This window comes from Melospiza georgiana, chromosome 1 (assembly GCF_028018845.1).
Source record: "Melospiza georgiana isolate bMelGeo1 chromosome 1, bMelGeo1.pri, whole genome shotgun sequence".
NCBI classification, from domain to species: domain Eukaryota; kingdom Metazoa; phylum Chordata; class Aves; order Passeriformes; family Passerellidae; genus Melospiza; species Melospiza georgiana.
Window position 1 is genome coordinate 11,257,185 of NC_080430.1, and position 22,044 is coordinate 11,279,228.

The 22,044-nt window shown below is 38.8% G+C and overlaps 1 protein-coding gene across 2 annotated transcripts in view; it reads left to right on the top strand.

The window, feature by feature from the left end:
* Positions 1-21,798, top strand: part of WDR37 (WD repeat domain 37) — a 44,524-nt gene extending 22,726 nt beyond the window's left edge. For both annotated transcript variants that reach the window (XM_058031954.1, XM_058031964.1), the window contains 6 exons: positions 1,598-1,674; positions 3,406-3,643; positions 4,173-4,314; positions 15,175-15,309; positions 16,623-16,737; positions 18,643-21,798. In XM_058031954.1, the coding sequence (XP_057887937.1) occupies positions 1,598-1,674; positions 3,406-3,643; positions 4,173-4,314; positions 15,175-15,309; positions 16,623-16,737; positions 18,643-18,774 (839 nt within the window). In that variant the 3' untranslated portion in view covers positions 18,775-21,798. The remainder of the gene's footprint in view (positions 1-1,597; positions 1,675-3,405; positions 3,644-4,172; positions 4,315-15,174; positions 15,310-16,622; positions 16,738-18,642) is intronic.
* The last annotated feature ends 246 nt before the right edge of the window (positions 21,799-22,044 follow it).

The window sequence follows — 22,044 nt, forward strand, 5'->3', positions numbered from 1 at the left end:
GCTTGTCAGCATCCTTGTTGATTGAATTATTTTTACATTTGAAGGCATAACAAATCAGAGCTAGATCTTGCCATCTGTGTTTTTCATGTCATGTTGTCATTTGTGCTTGTCTGCTCCAAACCAGACACTTAGAATCATACATCAGGTGAATGTTCTGGAATTCATCCCAGAGTACTCAAAGAACTAGTGGGTGTTATGGCAGGATATCTCCTGATTACCTACCAAAGTTCTTGGGAGTCTGGAGAGGTCTCTTCTGACAAGTATTACTCCAATAGTGCAAAAAGGATGTGAGGAAAGACCAGTGGAACTACAGACCTGTTAATCCAATCTCAGTTCCTGAAAAAATTATGGAGATTTTACTGGGTACTGCTGAGAGGCATTTAAAGAATAATGCAGTCATCAGGCACTGTCAGCATGGGTTCACAAAAGGAAGGTTCTGTTTAATTAATTTGACATCCTTCTAGGATAAAGTCACCTTCCTTGTGGGTGAAGATGTGGTGGATTAAGTTTTTCTGGTTTTTAGTAAGGGTTTTGGTGCTGTCCTTCTGTCTTGTTCTGGACAAGTTGCCCAGCTGTGGGATGAGCTGGTTCATGGTGTGCTGTGTGGCCAGCTGGCTGAAGAAAGAGCTCAGAGGGTTGCAGTAAATGGGGCTGTGTCTGCCTGGCAAAGGATGACCAGTGCTGTTCCTCAGGAATCAATGCTAGGGCCAGTCCTGTTCTATAGATTTATCAATAGATTTATCAGTGACTTGGATGCAGGAGTTGAATGCATCATTACCAAGTTTGTTGATGATACCAAACTGGGAGGTGCTGCTGATTCTCATGAGGGACAGGAGGCCTTTCAGAGAGATCCAAATAAGTGAGAGCACTGGGTGCTATCCCATTAATGGGATGAAATTTAACAAGTTTCAATGCCAGATGCTGCAGCTAAAACAGAGTAATGTTGAGCACAAGTATAAATTTGGAGAGGAGTGGCTGGAGAGCAGTTCTAATCCTGAAGGATTAGAACATGTTTGTTCTGACCATAGCAAGGGCAATCTTGAGTTTGTCCTTAGTTAATAATGAATAAGTCTATTTTAAAACAGATGGAGTTAAAATCACATGGTGCTTTCTGAGCTGTAAGCTGCCACTAGTTAAGCTGGGTTCTTTAAAGCAGAAGAGGAATAGCTTCACACTTGCTATTTTGGATTTCTCATTAAAACCATGATGAAAAAGCATTTAATGGAAGAAATCACTGAATAAAGAACCCCAGGATTTTGAGCAACAGTAAATGAATATCTGGTGATGTATTAAATGCCTTCTTCAAATGCTACATACTGAGCAGGGGTGAGACTCACATTCTGCTGTGTAATACTCAAGTGCATGTTTCACTGTAGGAGTGATTAATTTGGTAGCTGCCTATATCTTGCATAATGACTTATGTTTTAGATGTTGAGACTTGCTTACCATAAAGTTATACTGGTTTCTGTTACAAAAAGGTACAACTTAGACAGTATTGCTAAATGTAATATTAAAGCCTGTTTTTATTGCCCGTGGAAATATTCTTACTTATTCTCTTTCTTTTTTTTTTTTTTTTTGCTTCTCTTCCTGTGTACAGCATCTGGAGACCAGACAGCTCACATCTGGAGATACATAGTACAGTTGCCTACACCTCAGCCAACTGCAGACTCCAATGTAAGCAATCAGCTTGCTGCCACTGAACTAATTGCCAGCAATTTCATCAGATACAGGTTTTATCATAAGACTGAATGTTAAATTTACACATAATTAAAAAACTACATGATTTCAGGAGTGCCAAAGGTGGGATTTTGAGGTTTTAGTTTATCAGCTGCATTTCAGCTTTTCTTTGAAAATAGACTCCCTCATGATTTCAAAAGCATTTGGTGCAGAATAGAATTTACAGCTTCAAGTAGACAAATCAACGTTTTGTTCAAGGTAGTAAATGTGTAAATGAACTGCAAATGAACAGTCAAATAACTTCTTTTTTGTAATAATGAAGTTCTTTTTAAACTGGTTAAATTTTTGTAGCATAACTTAATGAGAAGCCTGTATTAGCTGTAGTTGCTGTGGATTGAAAGCTGATGGTAAAGACTTCTAATTTTGGCATTTATTTGAGTCTTCATTGATTTCTAATCAGTCCTTGCCAGCACACATCTCACTGTCTGATTTTGTTGTCCCCAGGGCTTTTAGTCAGTATTTAATTTAAAGTATAAACCTGTTAAATGCTTATTTTACTTAAAAGCACCCTTACTAAATTGTGAAGAAAACATAGTTTATAGCATGAGCTTCTCAGTAGGCTAAGTAGGGGCAAGAGTTGACTGTGTAAAAAGGGACAGATTTCTGAATGGAAAATGTTCGATTCAATTTATTTGATTTGGCATTTCCATTCTCAAAGAAAATACAAATGTTATCTTTTCCACCCCCAGGTAACATAAAAGAAAGATGTTTTTGTCTTGTGTAAGTGTAAAAGGAGTTCAGAGAATGATGTTTAGTGATGAGCAAAAGAATTTATTTTGTGTCCTGTTTACATCAGCACTGCATGATGACTGTGTATTGACCAACAGACAAATATTGCTGTAATGATTTGATTTTTGATGAATAAAAATATGTCTGTAAATTATTGTCTTCCCAAAGATTAACATAATTAGTGTCTTGTTAGACGCTTCCTACCTCTAAAAATTGAAAGGAGAAAAGTCCCTTGGAATTGTGCTGCAATGAAACTCTAGGGTAATACACTTACCAGATAGTAAAGGGAACTGATACTCAGAGCTAAAGAATTTGGAGGAGATTTTAAAATTAAGTAGAAACATAGAATTATTTAGATTGGAAAAAATCTCTTAAGATCATCAAGTCCATCTGTTAATCCAGCACTGTCACAAACCCTCCAGTACACCATGTCCTTAAGGGTGATATCTACACATTATTTAAATACGTGCAGGGATGTTGATTTCACCATTTCCCTGGATTGATCACCTTTTTGGTGAAGAAATTTCTCCTAATATCCAGTCTAAACATGCCCTGGTGCAACTTGAGGACACTTCCTCTTGTCTTATCACTTGTTCCTTGGGAGGAGAGACTGACACTCCCTGGCTGCACTGTCCTTTCAGGGAGTTGTAGAGAGCAATGAGGTCTCACCTGAGCCTTCTTTTCTCCAGGCTGAGCAACTCCAGTTCCCTCAGCTGCACATCAGCAAGTTAAAAGGAGTTATGAAAACTGCATTTAACTTACTGGTTATATTCCTTCAACTAAGTTTGTGATAGTGAGTAGTGGAATAGGCAGTGTGCAGCAGAATTAATTTTCCCACATTCACATTAAGGGGATTGGGAAGCATTTACACTGCAAAATGTAACTTAGAGACATTCCTTCCCTTTTATTCTACACCTTTTTTTCCCTTGCATTTTACAGCAAGTGTCTGGAGAAGATGAAGTTGAAATCTCAGATAAAGATGAACCTGATGGAGATGGAGATGGTTCCAGTGATTGCCCCACTGTCAGAGCCCCACTGACCTCACTGAAAAGCCACCAAGGAGTGGTCATAGCAGCTGACTGGCTTGTTGGGGGGAAGCAAGCTGTGACAGCATCATGGGACAGGACAGCAAATCTGTATGATGTAGAGACTTCTGAACTTGTCCATTCTCTTACAGGTATTTGTTCACTTGCAAAAAAAAAAAAAAAAATTGGTGGTTTGTTTTTATATGAGGGATTATTCCTAGATACTAAAACACGGAGAAAAGAAAGTTGTTTCTCTGGAGCAGGATATGTACCATCTGCTCAGTGTTGTAATAGTTTTTGAAATTGCAAATTTGTAATTGAAATTGTAAATCCTCTGAGCATGAATTTGTTTTCTTTTAAGCTTATGATTTAACCTGTGAAAAAACAGTTGTTCAAATTGAATGTACCCAAATTTTAGCTCTTGCAAAAGGCTTTTATTGTGTTCATGGTGTGCTAAGCAGCAATAACCTACACTACTGGATGTGAAATAAGTAGTGTGGGTTTTGCCTTCAAATACATTTCCAAACTTTTAGAGCAGTAACAGGATTAAAGTTCAGAATGACCATTACTCCTTTCTGTTTGGGAAAAAGAGGAAAAAATCATCAGCATGTCATTCCAAGTGTATGTGGAAGTGAAAAGTGCTATTTTCATGACCTGACACGTTGTGATGTGTGGCTGTAGGGCACGACCAGGAGCTCACGCATTGCTGCACGCATCCCACGCAGCGCCTCGTGGTCACATCGTCCCGCGACACCACCTTCCGCCTGTGGGACTTCAGAGATCCTTCTATCCATTCTGTGAATGTCTTTCAGGGCCACACTGAGTAAGTGACAGCTCCTTCACAGGTTTTCCTAAAGTTTGAAAAGTTGCAAATCTGCCCAGAACTGTTCCTGTGTGCATTTTGAGGTGCTGAGTTCATTCCTGTTTTGTGAGACTGATTTTCACAAAAACCCCCAGTTGTCCTTCAAATGTAGCACAGCAATACATAATTTCCAAAACAGCAGCCAGGGCTCTTGGTGTGCTATTGCTCATATGGTAAGTCTTGATAAAAATTGTTACAATTAAAGGTGATTTTAGGGTATGAGGTTCTTTTTGGCGTTGGTTATGCTTGCAGTTTCGGGTTATTGCTGTAATGCAGTGGATCTGGCAGATTGCCTCTGCTTGTCTTGATACTGACTGTGAAGTAAAGGTTACTCCTTTGATACCAGTGCATACAAAAGGATTAATTTTTACTCTTAAAAGCTTCTAATTTTTGCATAAAATAAGAAATAAAAGTACAGGCACTGATTGCCATGTTCTGTCAAAACAGTGATTCTGATGTAACATTTTTAGTTACTGGTTTGGACTTAATGTTGTTACACTGACTACTATTTAATATGGATAAACGTAGTACTGAGAATCTGTGTTCTGGTGTTCACTTAACTTTCTGGTTTTGGAGCTCTGATACATGGAAAATGCAGGTGTAACTTGGAAATACTTTACCCAAGGAAGCAAATCTTTTCTTGACTTGTGAATGTGTGAGCTTGACTGTTTCAGAAAAAAATTCACCTCCTTTCTTCAGAATAAAATATGATTGTTAGTCCTAGCTCAAAATACAAACCCCAAGTATTTATTCACATTTTTTTGTTAATTGTGTAATTTACATTATGATTGAGTTGCAGTACCCTCCATTTAATTTTCTCATAGCCTCCATATAACCAAAAACCTCTTTAACCCCATCTGCCCTGGACTCCTGAGCTTGATGAATTACTTGGTGCTTCACAGTTATCCTGTATAATTGGCCATCTTCTCCTGATCAAGCAGTAACCTTGATTTTGTGGCCTACATCCTAGAATTGTTTCATCTCATCACTTTTGTATTCTTCTATCACTTTTCCTAGAATGTTGTATAAAGTTGTATGGTTTTGTATCCATCAGTGCTTGCATTTTCCCCCAAGCTGATTAACTGCTTTGTCTCAGGATGTTTTTTTCAGAGAAATGACCAAGACTGACACTTGTGTTTTCCCATATATTTGCTGAGACCAAATGATGTTGACCTTGGGTGTTGGTGCATACTATAAAAACTGTTAGCTGGTGTTTTGGCTTCTATTGCTGAGACCTATAAACTAGCACAAAGTTCATTTTTTGGGAATGGATTAGATCTTGTGCAACCTCTTCAGTCACTCTTACTCTAGCTTTTAATCATCTTTATATTTGTGTTTGTATTCTGTATCAGCTGTCTCTGTTTTGTACTTTGAATGTATGAGTTTTTAGTATTGACATAGGCTTTTTCACCAAATACACCCTAATTTTGACAGTCTCAAAAGTGATTTTACTTTTCAGTGGCCAGGCCTGTTGAGGCTTTCATTTGTGGAAGGGGTAATTCTGTTACAGAAGGTGTTTCACTGGTGAATGCAGACTGAGCAGAGATGGGGGGGATTTGGTATTTTTACAGTTGAGACATACTTTAAGGAATTTTATTTTTGTTCTTTTATTGTACCACCTGCTGGCAAAATATTTTTAAATTACCCTCTAATCAACACTGCAACAATCTCTTGACATTAAGCAGCATAGAAGAAACTTTTTTTTTTCCTTTTCTGAATGTCTGTTTGAATAACTTGCCAAGTATTTAGTATTTTGATAGGCCCTTGGCATCACTTCTGTAAATTGGATGTTACAGTTGTTAACACTGATGATTTAAAGTCCTCAACCATAAGTTTTAACACCCTCTGGCTGAATAGTATCTGAGGAGTCTGGCGCTCACAGAGCAGCTATTTTTTCACCAGATCAACTCCTAATGCGCTATGCCAATATAATGAGATGCCAAACATCTCAATCCCGAGGCCAGCATTCCGTGTTTGTTGTGTCATACGCCCAAAATCTCGTCCCAGCCATCCCTTCCTCCCGGCGCGGATCCGCGCTGCCGCCGCTCACCAGCAGGTGGCAGCACCGGCCCGAGGCAGCGCCTTTAATTGGCCTTAATGAGGACACCGGGGCTGCGGCTCGTTGTCGTGTAAAGCTAAAACTGACGCTGATGTGCTGAGAGAATAAAGAATCCTGTTACAAGCAGAGTGTAGAAAGCTTTTATAGAGGTAATTGATGTCAAAAAATGAAGAGTTGCAGTGTGTTGTCCTGTATGTCAAAGTGATGATATGTCATCATCTGTGAGAGATTATTTATATCTTAAGTGGACTGAGAAATCACCTTTCATTGTAGTGTCTGAACATAGCTTTATTATAAGCAGAATGTTTCTTATCATTTACTGCTAAGGCAATTTAAGAAAATAAATTATCTTCCAGTAAGGGCTGAAGGAATCATTGAGATCAACCTGTCTGTCTTGAGCTTGCATTGATAACTGTTTTGAATTAAGAGGTAGTTTTATAATTGCCAACTGTATGTTAGGTTGCTCCAATAGGAAAGATTTCAACTTACCTCTTGGCAAATTCTGTAAGTTGCTTGTTTAACTTCCCTGGTAAACAAGCAACTTACAGAATTTGTGCCTCCCTAGTCGCCCTAGCTTCAGATTCATCTTACGGTTTTTTAACTTCAAGATCTTTGTTTCTTATGTTAATTATGGAAATTTCCTGTATTTTCTTCTTGTATTTTCTGTTCTTGTTTACAAGTCACCTAATTTGCCTCAAAGTGTGTTTTCAAGTATATTTTGACATTTATAGACTAAGTATAGTACATTGATAATACTTTTGCCCTTCGAGTCTGCATTCAGCTGGGGTCTTTCAAAGTTGTATCTTACCAGGGAAGTTTCCAGTTCTGTAAACATTACTTGTTTACATTTTTCATATATATATATATGTGTGTGTGTGTGTGTGTGTTTGTGTATGAATATGACTGTTTCAGTTCAATAAATGACTTATTTGCCTGTGCCCTACTCACACAGCAGTAAAAGTACCTTGTCACTTACTGCTTTAGATCTGCCGTGCCCCCAGCTCATCTCACTTATTCTCTGATGAAAAAAATATGAAATGGTGTGGAAATAAGACTGATATTTGCTTAAATATAAATATTTGTTATTGTCTGGTTCTGTATGTGCACCATTAGGAATTAGTCTTGCTAGTGCTGTGAATCCCTGGTCACATCCCCACATGAAGAGTTTAACAGAGCCCTGGGAAAAGATTACATTTATGTTATTTTCCAGGCACTAACTTGTGGCCTTTAACTAAATTGATCTCCCGAGTTGAAGCCTCCAAAAATCATACTGGTGGCTCATATTCCAATATCTTTTTTCCAGCAGATATTGCTTTCAAATACGTGATTGATAATAACAGCTGTTCTCCTATTGAGAAATTATTCATTTAAGAGGTTATTGATTAGAGCTCTTTAAACTGAACTAAGGTTTTGTTCTGTGGAGTAAAATGGTTCTGGCATCTCCATGGCAGTTTTCATTCCACTTCACTTTGCTGACACCTGCACAGCCCATCTTGTCCCAGCTGTGAAGGCCTTGCTTTTCCCAGCACAGTGGTCTAGTTGAGTAACTCTGGTGTTGACATGCTCTTGAATATCTGCTTGATGAGTTTTTCTGTCCCTTTAAGCACCCTGCATGTGCTGGGGTGTGTCTTGATGTGTGGAGCCTTCTAAAATGTTAATGCTGGAAATGTTTACTATTTGTAGCTTAAAAAAAATCGTAGTCTATACAGGTCTAGCCAGTACTTTACAGATTTTATACATTTGTTCTGACAGTTTAGTAACACAGGAAATAAATTAATCCCCTATGGGCAACAGAATGTTTATGAGCTAGTGGATTCACATACTGTGTTTAAACTACAGCTTTTGCTATACATTTGAAGCATACTGATGCTTATTTGCAGCTGAAAATTACTTGGTAAATAATAAAGGGTTTTGTTTTCTTTAATGACTGTCAGAGGTACACAGTGGTTGGGGACATTGCTCTTGAAACGCTTGAAAAAAATATGCAGAGCTTCCAAGTCTGTACTTGCAAATACCATCCTTCAAGGAATAAAGTGGTATCTTCAGAAGCAGCTTTGGGTTGCTACTCTTGAGTGAATATCCTTTGGTAATGCTTTTTGATTGTTCAGTAGTTATGCACCACTTTGCCATGGCAATTGAATGCATTTTAGGCTTTAAGAACCGCCATAAATTGGAGTGGGTACTTTTGTCCTAGCCCAAAAAAAAAAAAAAGAAAAAGTTTGTTTACTACTTTTCAAACTTACTAAATTGGCTAAATTGGGCCAGTGCATCAAGCATGAATGTGTGTTAGCTGTGGAATCTGTATGAGTGTTACTTTCTGGGCAAACTCAGGAAAAAAATTGCTGATTGTGGATCTTATGTGATTTCTTACAAAGAGCTTATAGCTCTTTTGGGCTGCAGCATATTCCATCTCCTCTCACTCTGCTTGTATGGCTCTAAGAGACCAGAAGGGAAAGTTCCTGTTCATTTGCTGCCTGTATGTCTCTGAATGTGGCAGCTGAATGGTGAGTTGTGCTTCATCCTGAGAACTTGGAAATTAGAGAATTGCAAATATGTCTTGTTTCAACTTTATGTTTTCCAACTCCTATGCTTGCTGAAGAATCTGCATTAAAAAATACAAAAATTACTAAGCAGCTGCTGATTAGGATGCTGGGCTGAATTCTGACATTTAGTGAATTGAGAGTTAATGTCAAAATGGCATTCTGTTTCAGGAGAACAGTAATTGCTTTAGTTTTTGTGGGCACTTGGGTTTGCCAAGGTCATTTGGCTTTCTCAGATTCTTGGGCCTGCAAGATTTAATTCTCATATCTTATTTGTGTCTGTTTTGTATATATTGTTCTTGAAAGAGCAAGTCATGGCAGGGGGAGAAGTGCCTCTTCTCCAGGCAGTGATGGCATTGGACATCCCTGTTGGAAGCAGTCTTATTCTAGATATGCCCAATATTACAAGGGCACTGCTAGGTATTCTTGTTCAACCACACTTTCTTGGTGAAGTTAAAGCATGTGTAGATGTAGTCCTAAAAATGCAGACTTTGCACCTTTGACTAAATTGGGCTTTCAGTTAAAACCTTTTGTGCCAAACAAAGTGTAACCAGTTGGATGCTATCAGTGGTGTTTGATGAGTCTAACACATCTGTTCTTTTCAAGATAGTCCTGTTCTTGCTTCAGTTATTAATAACTTTAGTGATGCTTTGTCTACCATTTTTCTGTTGTTTCTCATCAAAGAATGCCTTAGGCATTCCCCATGTGTGGATATCTCAATCTAGCTTATCTAAGAAATGCAAAATTTTTGTGATGAAACATTCAGTTTTCTTCCCAAGCCTCACTGATTACCTAGATGGTTCTGATATTGCTATTAATATTCCTGCCTTGTTTTGTGTGCTGAGGGACATTTTCCTTTTGCATTTCATTGAAAAAAGGCTCCAAACTTGCATTTCACACACTGTTCTGATCCTACATTTTCATGTTGAATATTCTTTAAATGAAGATTATGGCCTGGGCTCAAAGCTCTAGGGTTAGCTTTTTTGAAATGCTTCTGTTGCTTCTGGACATTTTTACAAAACCTTTTGGTTTACTTTTACTACATAGTTGTAACAGACCATGATGAGAATTCAGTGGTTTTCTTAGACTTGTTAGCAGCCTTAATACTGATAGCTCAGGGATCCAGCTTTGAATGTGCCTCACTTCCCTTGCTGAGGGCTTCTTCATAGGTCTATTTCAGGACAGACTAGGGCCAGCATGTTTTACATGCCTTCAGCCCATCCAAGCACCACTTCTTGTTCCCTTGCTCAACTTGAATTCCCAGTTTTCTCTTGTAACATTCCCCCAACCTGCTACTGGCATGGAGTTATCAAAGTGCCACTCTCTACAGCTCCCTGAAAGGAGGTTGTAGCCAGGTCGGTCTCTTCTCCTAGGCAGCCAGTGGTAGGACAAGAGGAAATGGTCTCAAGCTGCTAGGGGAGGTTTAGGTTGGACATTAGGAGGAATTTCTTCACAGAAAGGGTGATTAGACATTGGAACGGGCTGCCCAGGGAGGTGGTGAAGTCATGGTCCCTGGAGGTGTTTAAGGAAAGACTGGATGTGGCACTCAGTGCCATGGTCTGGTTGACACAGGGGCGTTCGATCACAGGGTGGACTCGATGATCTCTGAGGTCTTTTCCAACCTAAATGGTTCTGTGCTTCTGTAATTCCTTCATGGTTTGCTCCTGCCATTTCTTAAGTTGCAGAAAAAAGCTCTGCTGATATTTGGAGATAAATCCACAGACAGCCTTTGGGAATGATGTGGGTAGCCCTTGCTGGAATTGAGTATTTTTAGCATATCTGAAACCTGAATGCACTCAAATGTGGGTGGGTTCCTTACCTGGGCCTCCTGTGGCCAGTGCCATCTCCTGTTGAGATGGGCAGTGGGGTTGTCCACATCTGGAGGTTTTAAACACAGTTCCTGGCTTCCCCTCAGGCTGCGGACTGCTTGATGTGAGGATATGCTTTGTTCCCTTAAAACAAAGGAAACTTGTGCAGAAAATGTGTTACCAAATTGAGCTTCCTTTAGGTTTTGTTCCTCAGTTTTACTAATAAAAATTAGAGGCATATTTGAGCCTTCAAATTTTGCTGGTTCCATACAACTGTAATTGTGTGTATTCAAGTTACCTTGAATAAATTCATTCTGAAAGCTCTGGTTTAGTCCATTTTCATCCCACACATGGATTTATACATGTAGATGCCTGTTTAAGTCTGTGAAAATGTGTTGCGTCCCAGTTTGATGGTAAATCCCAGTTTAAGTTGCAAATCAAAATGGAAAGAGCAGCGTTAACTTCTTTTTTGGTGCATTGCCAGCGAGAGTTCTGCATCAGCATTTCATGGTCCAACATTTTCCACGTTTTTTCTTTCCCCCCTTCCCCTATGTGTGAAATTTCAGCAGATTGTTATGCAAAGCAGTTTTGTGTCTCAGTGTGACTGGGAGACAGCTGTTGGGCCTAATGAGGAGTGCGAGCAGCGCAGCATTTCTGGTGATTGAGCCCCACGCGGGGAGCAGGATGGTGCAGGCCAGGCACTGGTGTGTGCTGAGGAAGTGCCGTGCTGTCAGCTGGAAGTACACGCTCGGCTGCTCCCTGTGACAAGATAAATGAGTTTTGCTGGGGTTTGGCGGAGGCTGAAGCTTTTTTGGAGAATAGTTGTAGCACACCAAACTCCCTGTGGGACCCACAGTTTGAAGTGTCATCAGACTGCTTCCTCTTTGCTTGTTTCTTTCTTTTTTTTTCTTTAATGTCCTACAATACCTGTCATCTTTTTGAGTTATTAAAAATCTAATGTCTTCTAGCATTCAATTAACATGGGAGCTGATGATCTTTTGTTGACACTTTTTATTAATTTAGCCAAGGGGATGTTAACCAGAGTTTTATCTGGGTGAGAACAAACTGAAGATTAATATAAACAAAAATTAAATCTAGCCACATGAAATCAGAGGGAAAAGGCTTTTAATTTTTGTGATCTGGATGGGGTTATGGAAGCAATACTTTTGAAAGGTTATTTGTTTATTGGCTGATTCTGTTAACTTCCTCCCACAGGCATTGTGTCCTTTTCTTCCTTCTCACCATTCCCCTTTAGTTGGGCTGAAATCCTGGTTTAGTTTATGTGTAGGAAGTGGCCTTTCTTCTTCTATTTTGTTTTAATTTAAAAAACCCAAATAAACACAAAACAAAAAAAAGTTGCTGAGATGCATCTGTCATATTAAGAGATGCCCCAGTTGGAGTACCAGAGGAGACAGAATGTAATTTGTACTGCACAAGATCTGTGAGTGCAGCACTTGCTCGTGTTTTAGGTCTGTAGGGTTGAGCATGCTTTTGAATTTAGATGCGTGTGATTTTTAAAAATATCAACTCATTATGTTCCACTTTAAAGTAAAAAAGAAAAAAACAAACCCAAAAACCTTTTTGTCTTTACTCTGGTGAATGAAGTTCTGAAAACCCTCCCCAGAATTGTCAGGTTTGTGAGAATGATAATACTGTTTTGGCCTTTCTAGACTTAAAACTTCAAGCCTTGCAATCCTATTTTGAGAAGGAGATGTCTTTGAGAATTGAATTGAGTGTTTCCCTTAGAGGAGTCATGCTTTGTTTTTGTAAAGCATAGGGAACGTTATGCAGACATCCATATGCTGTTTGCTCTGGAACTGGGACCAAAATTCTTGGTCATAAACACTAGGTTCAGTAAGAAGTGTTTTTATATTTAGCCATTAAATTCAAAGCTCCTTATGTAAAAGATTGTTTTCATAGTCCCATGTGCTTGCAGATAGTGCATCCCAACCTGCAGGGCCTTGCAGGGCTGAGCTGAGGGTGAATGAGGGCTAAGGCCACTAAGCACCTTTAAAGTTGTCACTGAAAAGAGATCAGCAGCTTTCCCTTTGCATTTGTATCTCTTGCCCTATTTCCAGAGAGCTACAGAAGAATTTAAATGGATTTTTATTTTATAAACTTTTGCTTGGTGTACGCAGTAATATCTGAACAGTTAAGCTGAAAGAGTAAGTTAAGCTGGAAAGGATTTTGTTATCTATTGAGAGTCTTTGGAGGAGCAGGAAGGATTGAGCTAACCTGGGGTTGGCATTCTGTTTTCCTGGCAATAGTTTTGAATGTTTTCATTTAAAAATGATAAATCTAAGGATTAGAGAACCTCATGTGGTCAAAGAAACTTAACCATGTTTGAAAGTGATAAATGATAAAGCAAAACCAATATGAGATCAAAGAAGCTGGAAAGCTCTTTAAAGTTTTGAAAAAAAAAACACCCAAAAGTGGAGGGTTATTTTAAGACAGTTTCCCAATGTATTCCAACTGTAATTGGAATAAAATGTATGATGGGGAAAGAGATCAGATTTGTTTGTTGGCAGCAGAATACTAAAGCACAGTATATTCATTTTCCTGGAGATTTTCTATTACTTGAATTCTTTATGCTGTTGTGTGCTAGGAAGTCTCCCCATGTGTGTGGAAATTATGGAGATTGAATAGAAAATTTTAAACTTGTAAACTTTGCTTCAAATGTATTGCAGCAGTAGAGAGATTAGTAAAGGCCTGAATTTTTTTAATGAGCTTCTTTGTGTAAAGAACCAGTGAGAAGTGCAGATGTTGGTAAATTTAAAGGAGTTTGGGCTGGTAGGAGATAAGTTTGGTAGTAAGAACATGCCAGCTGTATTGTGCAGCAGCTTGACTGCAAGAGTGAGATTTTCCCCCAAATAAGATGGTGCCTGATGAAAGAGACTCGGCAATTGTGGCCTTCATGTATGTTTTAACTTTTTGACTTTTTGTTCATAAAGTCCAGAAGATTATTCGAAGACCTCTTGGTTCTTTCTGTAATCATCTCCCTGGTGGCTTAGCTGCACTCTAATAATGTGTTAGGAAACTTGGTATCATGAAAAAAGTGGGCCTTCGTCCTAATTAAAACTTAATTTGGTGTCAATTTAAATTAAGAGGCTTGCATAAACTGGTCCATTGTGACCTGGCTTGTGCTAATCTTAATCAGCAGCTTGGATAGGACATGAATTCAAATTTCTGCAGAACAACTAAAGTGACAGTAACAACTGACAACTTAAATTAAAATTACTAAGTTCTAAGAAATTGATGTGCATGACCCAAGTTACAAGATAGGTCATTAAATCAAATCTGTAGAAACAGAATTGAGAAGCCTTCCCTAAAAATGCTTTGTTAGTACATTATGTGGGCAGAAAATAACTGGCTTTGAGTTGGGAATTCACACAATTACAATGAAAATTGTAGTACAAAAGCTTTTAATTGGTTAATATGAAATAAAGGTAAAGTATTTAAAAATAATCATAGAATCATGAAAATTGCTTGAACCCAGAATATTGATGACATACTGTTATCTGAGGCTGTAAAATACAAAGATAATATAATTCTAAAATACAATTCTTTATAAAATAGCTTCTGGAAGTAATATGTTGGACTTCAATTGCTAGAAATATTCTCATGAGTCTTTCTCTGACTGCCCTTGTGCATTTCTAGGCATGCTAGGTAAAATTTGAAGAACTGTATGCTTGTTCTTCTTACTGCTAATTACCATTTTTTATCTGACTCTCAGACTTCAGCTGCTTGTGAAACAGGACTAGAAATCACAATTATAGATTGCTAATTGCTGTAGCTATTGGTTGTGGAGCTACACTGGGGACTCTGTGTGTGGATTACAGCATGTTCAAGTGTTGTGTACAGAACAGCTTTAGCTACATCTTGGGTGTTTGGGGCCTCCTCAATATCTGTGCAGTGAATGAAAATGTCTGGGATAGTTCTACAGAAATCTTTGGGTGGAAAGAAAAGCTTGGTTACTGATCTAAAATCAAGTAAAAAAATTTGTGCTCTATGCTGCTAATTCAGCTGGGGTTGTGTGATAAACCTGCTGGACATTAGTGCAGAACTTCAAAAGTGAATTCAGGTCTCAAGACTGGGCCTGTTTAGCTTTTGTCAGAATCAGTGGAATATGAAAGATGCCTCCAGAGTAAGTCTCTACTGCTGGGCTCCTCTTAGCACTTGGGCCACTAAAGCCCTGTTCACCTTAAGTGTTGCAGCTTCTTTTAAGAATATTTTTTAATTCAAAAATAACTGCTTGGAATTTCAAAATTTCAGATTACTCTGCTTAAAAAAAAATAAAAAACGCAAACTGCATGTGCTTTCTGCACGGGAGCAGAAAGTGAAACTTTAAATCAGATGCTAGTTTAATAAAGAAGTTTAGAGTTTGACATCTTTGTCTTTGCTCCTGGTTGTTTAGCACTGTGACATCTGCAGTTTTCACTGTGGGAGACAACGTTGTTTCTGGTAGTGATGACCGTACAGTAAAAGTTTGGGATTTGAAAAACATGAGGAGTCCCATTGCAACCATCCGCACAGATTCTGCAATCAACAGGTGAGCACATCTCTAGGTTACTGCTTTGCTTAATTCGTGTTTTCTTAATTAATTCTTAATTTCTTTCACATGTGGGAGTGGTTTAAAGCTGTGCCACAGAGGTTTAGATGGACATTTCTTTCCTGAGAGGGTGGTCAAACAGGTTTCCTGGAGAGGTGGTTGATACACCAAGCCTTCCAGTATTTATGAATTATTTGGCCAATACCCTTAATAACCTGCTTTAAGCTTTGGTCAGGCCTGAATTGGTGAGATAGTTGGACTGGATGATTGTTGCATGTACCTCTCAACTGAAATAGTCTATTCTATTAATTCACTGAATATACATCTATTTTTTGTCCCTGAAATTAAACTTGAGATTTATAAGAATTTGAAAAAGGTCTGAAATGGTTCTATAAAGTACAGGTGTGATCAACATTAATTTTTAGTAAGTACATTGCTTTTAAGAAATTTTCTATAAGAAAATGTGGATGTTAAGGCTATTTGAGGATCTAGTAAAATAGAAAATTGTTGGGAAGATAAAAGTCTGACAAGAAAGTCTCATAGCTATGTATGCTTGGCAGAAAGATTTTTAAATGTAGTGTGATGAAGGAATAGAGATGTAAGCAAGTTTTGATATAGAAGAAAAGAATTGCTGAGCCAGTATTACTGGATAACCAAGAAGGCAAAGGGTGTGTTAGAAGGGGTTTTATGACTTAGAGCAAAGGATAAACCTACCTCAAACAAGATGTTTTTACCAAGCAGAAAGATAGCACAGGCAAACAAGTCAGCAAAGTTGCAAGCAGGAAAAAAGTCTCAGAATTTTCCACTGCAAGAAAACTGAAAAACAACTTCTAGCTTAAACTGTAATGTACTAACTTTTAGTGATTGGAGAATAGCAACATGAATATGGTAATTATAGTAGTGATGAGAGGCTATAGATAAAAGTTAAGGTATAGATTGGTTCTACTGTATTAAGGTGCTCAGCAAAGGAAAGTATATAATGCAATGTAACCAAAACCAAAGGGTCTCCAGGCCTGCCTGCAGCTGGAGCTGACAGCTGTAGGCACAGGCTCTGTCACCCATGACCCTGGGCTGCTGTAACCTCTTGGATGCAATAAATTGCATTTTGGAGAGCCCCTGGAGTCTCACATCCCTCATTTCGGCTCTTGCAGAGAAGACCTCAATGGTTCAATATTTATTTTCTCTTTCCATTTGTGACTTCTAGCCAGGAAAAATTCAGCTGCATCCCTTCCCGTGAGCTTAAATTTGTGCTGTCAGTTTCTAATTGCCAGGCCTGTTGTTTGCTCCCCACCTCCTTTGTCCCTTCTCTGCAGGATTAACGTGTGTGTTGGCCAGAGGATCATCGCCCTTCCCCACGACAACCGGCAGGTGCGGCTGTTCGACATGTCCGGGGTGCGGCTGGCGCGGCTGCCCCGCAGCAACAGACAGGTACCTGCAGGGCTGCCCCTCCCTGCCCCTGGCCCTCCTCAGGCAGGGGAAAACGGCATTTGGTCTGTCTGCCTTACAGCTGAGCAAATGCTGAGAGCCACTGTGTCACAGACATGTTTTATGAAAAATCCTTTCCTTAGGATTTTTCCTCCTGAGAAGCTGAGGCCTCAGGAACAAAATGTAAACAATGATTATCTGCTGCTGTGGAATGCAACAGGTGCATCTGGGATTGGTCTCATAAAGTTGTTTCTAATTAATGGCCAATCACAGTCAGCTGTCTTGGATTGTCTGTCCGAGACACAAGCTTTTGTTATCATTCTTTCTTTTTCTATTCTTAGCTAGCCTTCTGATGAAATCCTTTCTTCTATTCTTTTAGTATAGTTTTAATATAATATATATCATAAAATAATAACTCAAGCCTTCTGAAACGTGGAGTCAGATCCTGGTCTCTTCCCTCTTCCTCGGACCCCTGTGAACACAGTCACAGTGCTGGTCTCAATAAATACGCCCTTAGTTATTCAAAATAACCAACATGGTGATCTGAAACATTTTAAACGTTTTTATTGGAGTTGGTGATGGTGTTTCAAGTGAATTTTATCACGATGTTTCCCCTTACTAAAGTGAAACACATATCTGCCTCCTCTATGAAATGGAAAAAGTGTGTAAGAGCATTTCTGATGTGTTTTAATGTCTTGATGTGAATCATGTCAGAAAAATGGCTCACTATGAGGTTTAATGGTGATTTTCTCACGGTGATTTTTTTTAATTTTTAATTACACAGTATGTAGCTGGTTTATATATTCCAAGCTGGATGGGGCTCTGAGTGACCAGGTGTACTAGAAAGTGTCCCTGCCCATGGCAGGAAGGTTGGAACAAGATGATCTTTAAGGTCCCTTCCAACCCAAACCATTTTGTGATTCTATGACATAGAAACATAGAGGGAAAACGTGAGGGTCAGTTTTGTGAGGTCGCCTTGTATGACTTGGTGATAAATTTTATTTTTTTTCTTCTATGCTTATTCACATACATTCTAGATACATCCTACCACGTAATAAACCGTCCTTGCTGCAGCCATCAGGTTTTGTGCATTTATGGCACTATTTGGCATGGCAAGCATGACTAATGGAGCAAATCAGACTAAGTGAAATTAATTGGATTATGTCACATAAATAGGCCTTTTTGGGGGTTGATTCAGCAGTTCTTGACAGAATTTAGGAAGGACTTCTAAGACTTACTTAATCTCTTTTAGATTTTTTTTCTAATTTAGGTAGGTTTTAAAATTTATTATAGTCTTGAGGGGTTTTTTGTGTATGTGTGCATGTTTTCCTTTTTTTCCTTAGTAGTTCCATTCAAGCTGACACAGAAATCATGACCTTATTTATTTCTTTTTTAACCTGAATGTTGGTCAGAACCCTATTTTGGACATTTTTGTTGCTACTGAACTATATGCATCAGTATCACACTCTTCCTGCCTGCAGTATTATCTCTCCTGAATTATGGATGTTATGGACACTTAGTCTTGCAGGTTTGTTACAAAGTAGTTGCCATCAAGTAATTCCTTATTTTAAGACCGATTTTATAACTAAAAATGCTAAAATCAAAATTTGATTTGCTTTTGTGAAGAAAATATAACTAGATAGCAAACAGACCTTGGAAAACTCAAAAAAATTTGATGCACCTTTTTGTATGCATCTGTCCTTATGGATGCAGTGCTGGTGCTGAGGAGTCACATCATTATGAAGACTTTTAGCATACAGATGCAGGTATCAGTGACCTGTAGGATTCTCAAGGGCTGTTTGCAGCGAGTGGGCTGAGGATTGGCAGGGCTGAGTTGCAGTGAGCTGTTGCCCAGCAGTTCCCATTCCCTGTCAGTAACAGCGCTGTCTCCCTCCCGCGCGGTGGCAGGGGCACAGGAGGATGGTTTGCTGCTGTGCCTGGTGTGAGGACCATCCCATCTGCAACCTCTTCACGTGTGGGTTTGACCGCCAGGCCATCGGCTGGAACATCAACATCCCTGCTCTGCTACAGGAGAAGTGAAGTGCTGGGAGTTTCTGCGTTTGTGTTGCCGTGGACTTCTACACCTGGGCAGACTGCTCTGAACACTGGTCTGCTGTCGCTGTAACAGCTCTTCCCTGAGGGGAGACTTGAGCAAGTGTTGTTCTTGTTACCACATTGTGCACAGTTTGCATGGGTTGTACAGAAAAATGTGATTTTTTAAGAATTAGTTTGTCTTGTGTATGAAATTTTATATTTTGGCATCCACTGGTCAATATGTTCACTGTTGCGTAGAGCACATAAATGTTCATAAGTTATTTAGCATTTAATAGTTACACAGTAGGGCATTCCATTTGTGACATAAATGTGAAACTTATGTAATTACTGTAGAGAGTGTATACAGTCTGTTACGTTTTTCCATGACTCTACATATCTGCCTTGTGTTAAAAGGAATCTGCAGGGCTAAAACTTTGAAATGAAGTGTGAATTTCGCTAGTTGTATGATTGTAAACATTTTCCTGTTTGCATCTGATTTAAATACTTTTTTTAGTGCTGCCATATAGTGCAACTTCAACTCCATTTTTACTCCGGTTACTAGAGAAATAGTAGATTTGAGAAGGAAAATGCAAGAAACTTGTAGTGAGTATAGACTGCCAGGTTTATTTGTAATCTTTTTTGTACTTTTTATTTCAAAAAAAAAAGAAAAAGATTCATTCTGCCCTTCTTATATAAAGTGATTCTGAAACCTCATCACATTTCATATTAGCAAAAATCCAGAATATTACGATTCTAATCACTGAAATCTAGTCAAGCAAATTCTGAAGCACTTTAGTTTATAGCTATTGTTATAAACCATTTATGAACGTTTGACTTTACCAGTGAATGTGAGCTAACCTTTGTAAGAAGGATTAATTCCTTTTGGTGATCTGCCCAGAAAGGAAATAGTTTATTTGGGGGTTGATGATTTTGTTTATGTACCTACAGTGAGCATACTTTCAATTGTGTTCACTTCCCATATTTTTATTTTGAGCCAGCAATACAAAGTAAATGAGTACTACCTCAAAAATGAATGTTGGTCAAGATGCATCAAATCTCTCTGTAGCCTAGAAAAAAGCACCTTTGGTCTGTGGCTGAAGTACTATCTCTGACAGGAGAGGAAAGACAATCATACTACATGTGATCCTTAAGGTAGTTAACACATAAAGCTAGTGGAGCAATACACTGTCAGCATCATGTGCCACCCAGCCATGACAGGGGCACTGCAGTCTCTGTCCTGTTCCAAAAGGGGGTAATTAGCATACCTCTCCCTTCTTTCTCCCAAATGATCTTTGGTTTTACTCCTCACTGTGTTTAGCTGTTTTTGCACTGGCAGTGGGGTGTTACTCTGCAGCTGCTGCTATCAGTAAATGCAGGTGGCAGCTGGTGTCTTGGAAAGAATGGAGGGGCTGCCTCACACAGACACTTGGTTTTGGCTGAAGGGAAATGCTGCCCCAACTGTCTGACATATCACAGTGTAAGATGAAGGGTGGGGGTAAGGAAGGGTGCACTCTGACAGTGGGAATCTTGGGGTTCATGGTGGCTTGGCAGATGTATTAGGAGCTCTGTATCTCATCATCATGATTCTGTGCAACTACAGCTGTGCTCATGTCCTCTGCATCACTGTTTATAATGGCATTAAGATATGTGTTAGCTGGTTCTCCTGTTAACTAACATTTGTGTGGCATGGGAATACAGTGGGATGGGATGGGATAGTGAATGCATCAGTGAGGAATGGAAGGAAAATGGGGGTCCTAAACATTGTTTTGGACTGTAACATTAAGGAAACACAAAATATTTAATGGAGAATATATGTAGTGTCCTTGTAGTACACGTCATCAGAGTGGTTTGATCCCTTGTTTTTTTCTGTTATGGGGTTTGGGATTTTTTCTTGAGAGGCAAGATGGACAACTGCACTGGAGTAATCTTAAATACTAACACTAGTGAGGTTGCAAAAAGCAGCTGCAGAGTTTTAAGTCTTCTGGTGGTAAGAGTTAAATGATGGTGACAATGTTTATTTTCACTTTTTTTTTCTCCTGGATTTTTTGCTCTGGGTTAAAGCCATTTGTTGTTGCGTTACAGGTTTTATTCCTTAAGAAAACAAGATTCACTTTCTTTTAGTTGGTAACAGAGAGAACTTTACAAAGGTTTATGCTGTTTTTTAAAACAAGAGAAAAGTGTCTGGCCAGTACAAACAGTTTCTCCAGCATGGCCTGCATGTAGGATCTGGACAATGGCTCTCCTCTATTACCTGAGGCAGAGGAGAGGGTCACTGGTTTTGGTCCTGCTAAACTAAAGTGTCTAAGCTTCTCTCATACATATGTAGTACAGAACCACTGGACTCTATGCAGTTTAATCATCATTGCTGCAAACTTTTTATATCACCAGAGGGGCCATCCTCTGGCACCAGAATGGGTGAAACATTACATGGTTTCATTTTGAAAAGAATCAACCAAACAAGGTGCTAGAGCCACGTTCTTATGAGCAGGCTAATACTTAAATCAGCTGAACACTGAACTATCACTTAGTGTAGTTTTCTGTACTGTAGTGAAGGGTAAGCCAAACTGCCATTCCTCTGGAAGCTAAACTTATGAGCAGGGGTAGTAAATATACCACATTGACTAAATATGTGGAAAACATTTAATGGCTCTAAATGTTCTAAAGAGTGTTTTTTCAGCACTAACAATGTCCAGCATTTCATTAAATGGAGCAGAGTTGCAGTTACAGTTTCAGTATTGTGCAGAATTTCACAGAAAACTCATCACCAGGCAAAACCAAGCTTCTGTGTCTTTCTCTCAAGCAATGCACATCAATTTTCACAAGGTTTGTGTATACTTTACAATCAGAAAGATCTGGAATGAAACATCTTATTTGTTGCCTAAATTTGTGAAAACTACCTTTTGGGGAAAAGAATTTATAAGTTATGTGGAACCACTTTTTATTATTCTGCTAATTTGTTTTTAGATGTAAAATGTTTTTCTTCATTACAATTCAAAATGCATTAAAACATTCAACAATTTTTTTTTGCAATTTGCTGTTTTTCTGTGTTGCATTGAGGTTACTGTTGATGTTGATGTTAATATTTCAATTTTTTTGTAGTCAAAGATCTCCCTAGTCACTTTCCACTCTTCTACTAAAAAAGTTTGTTTCTGAGGCATTGATGAGAACACTTTGGAAGAGAGGGACAAGTCTGTTTATTACAGTGAGTCTTCTGTAGCACTAATTGCCACACTGCCAGTAAAGGGTGTTCAGGACTGCATTTGTACTGTCTGCTCC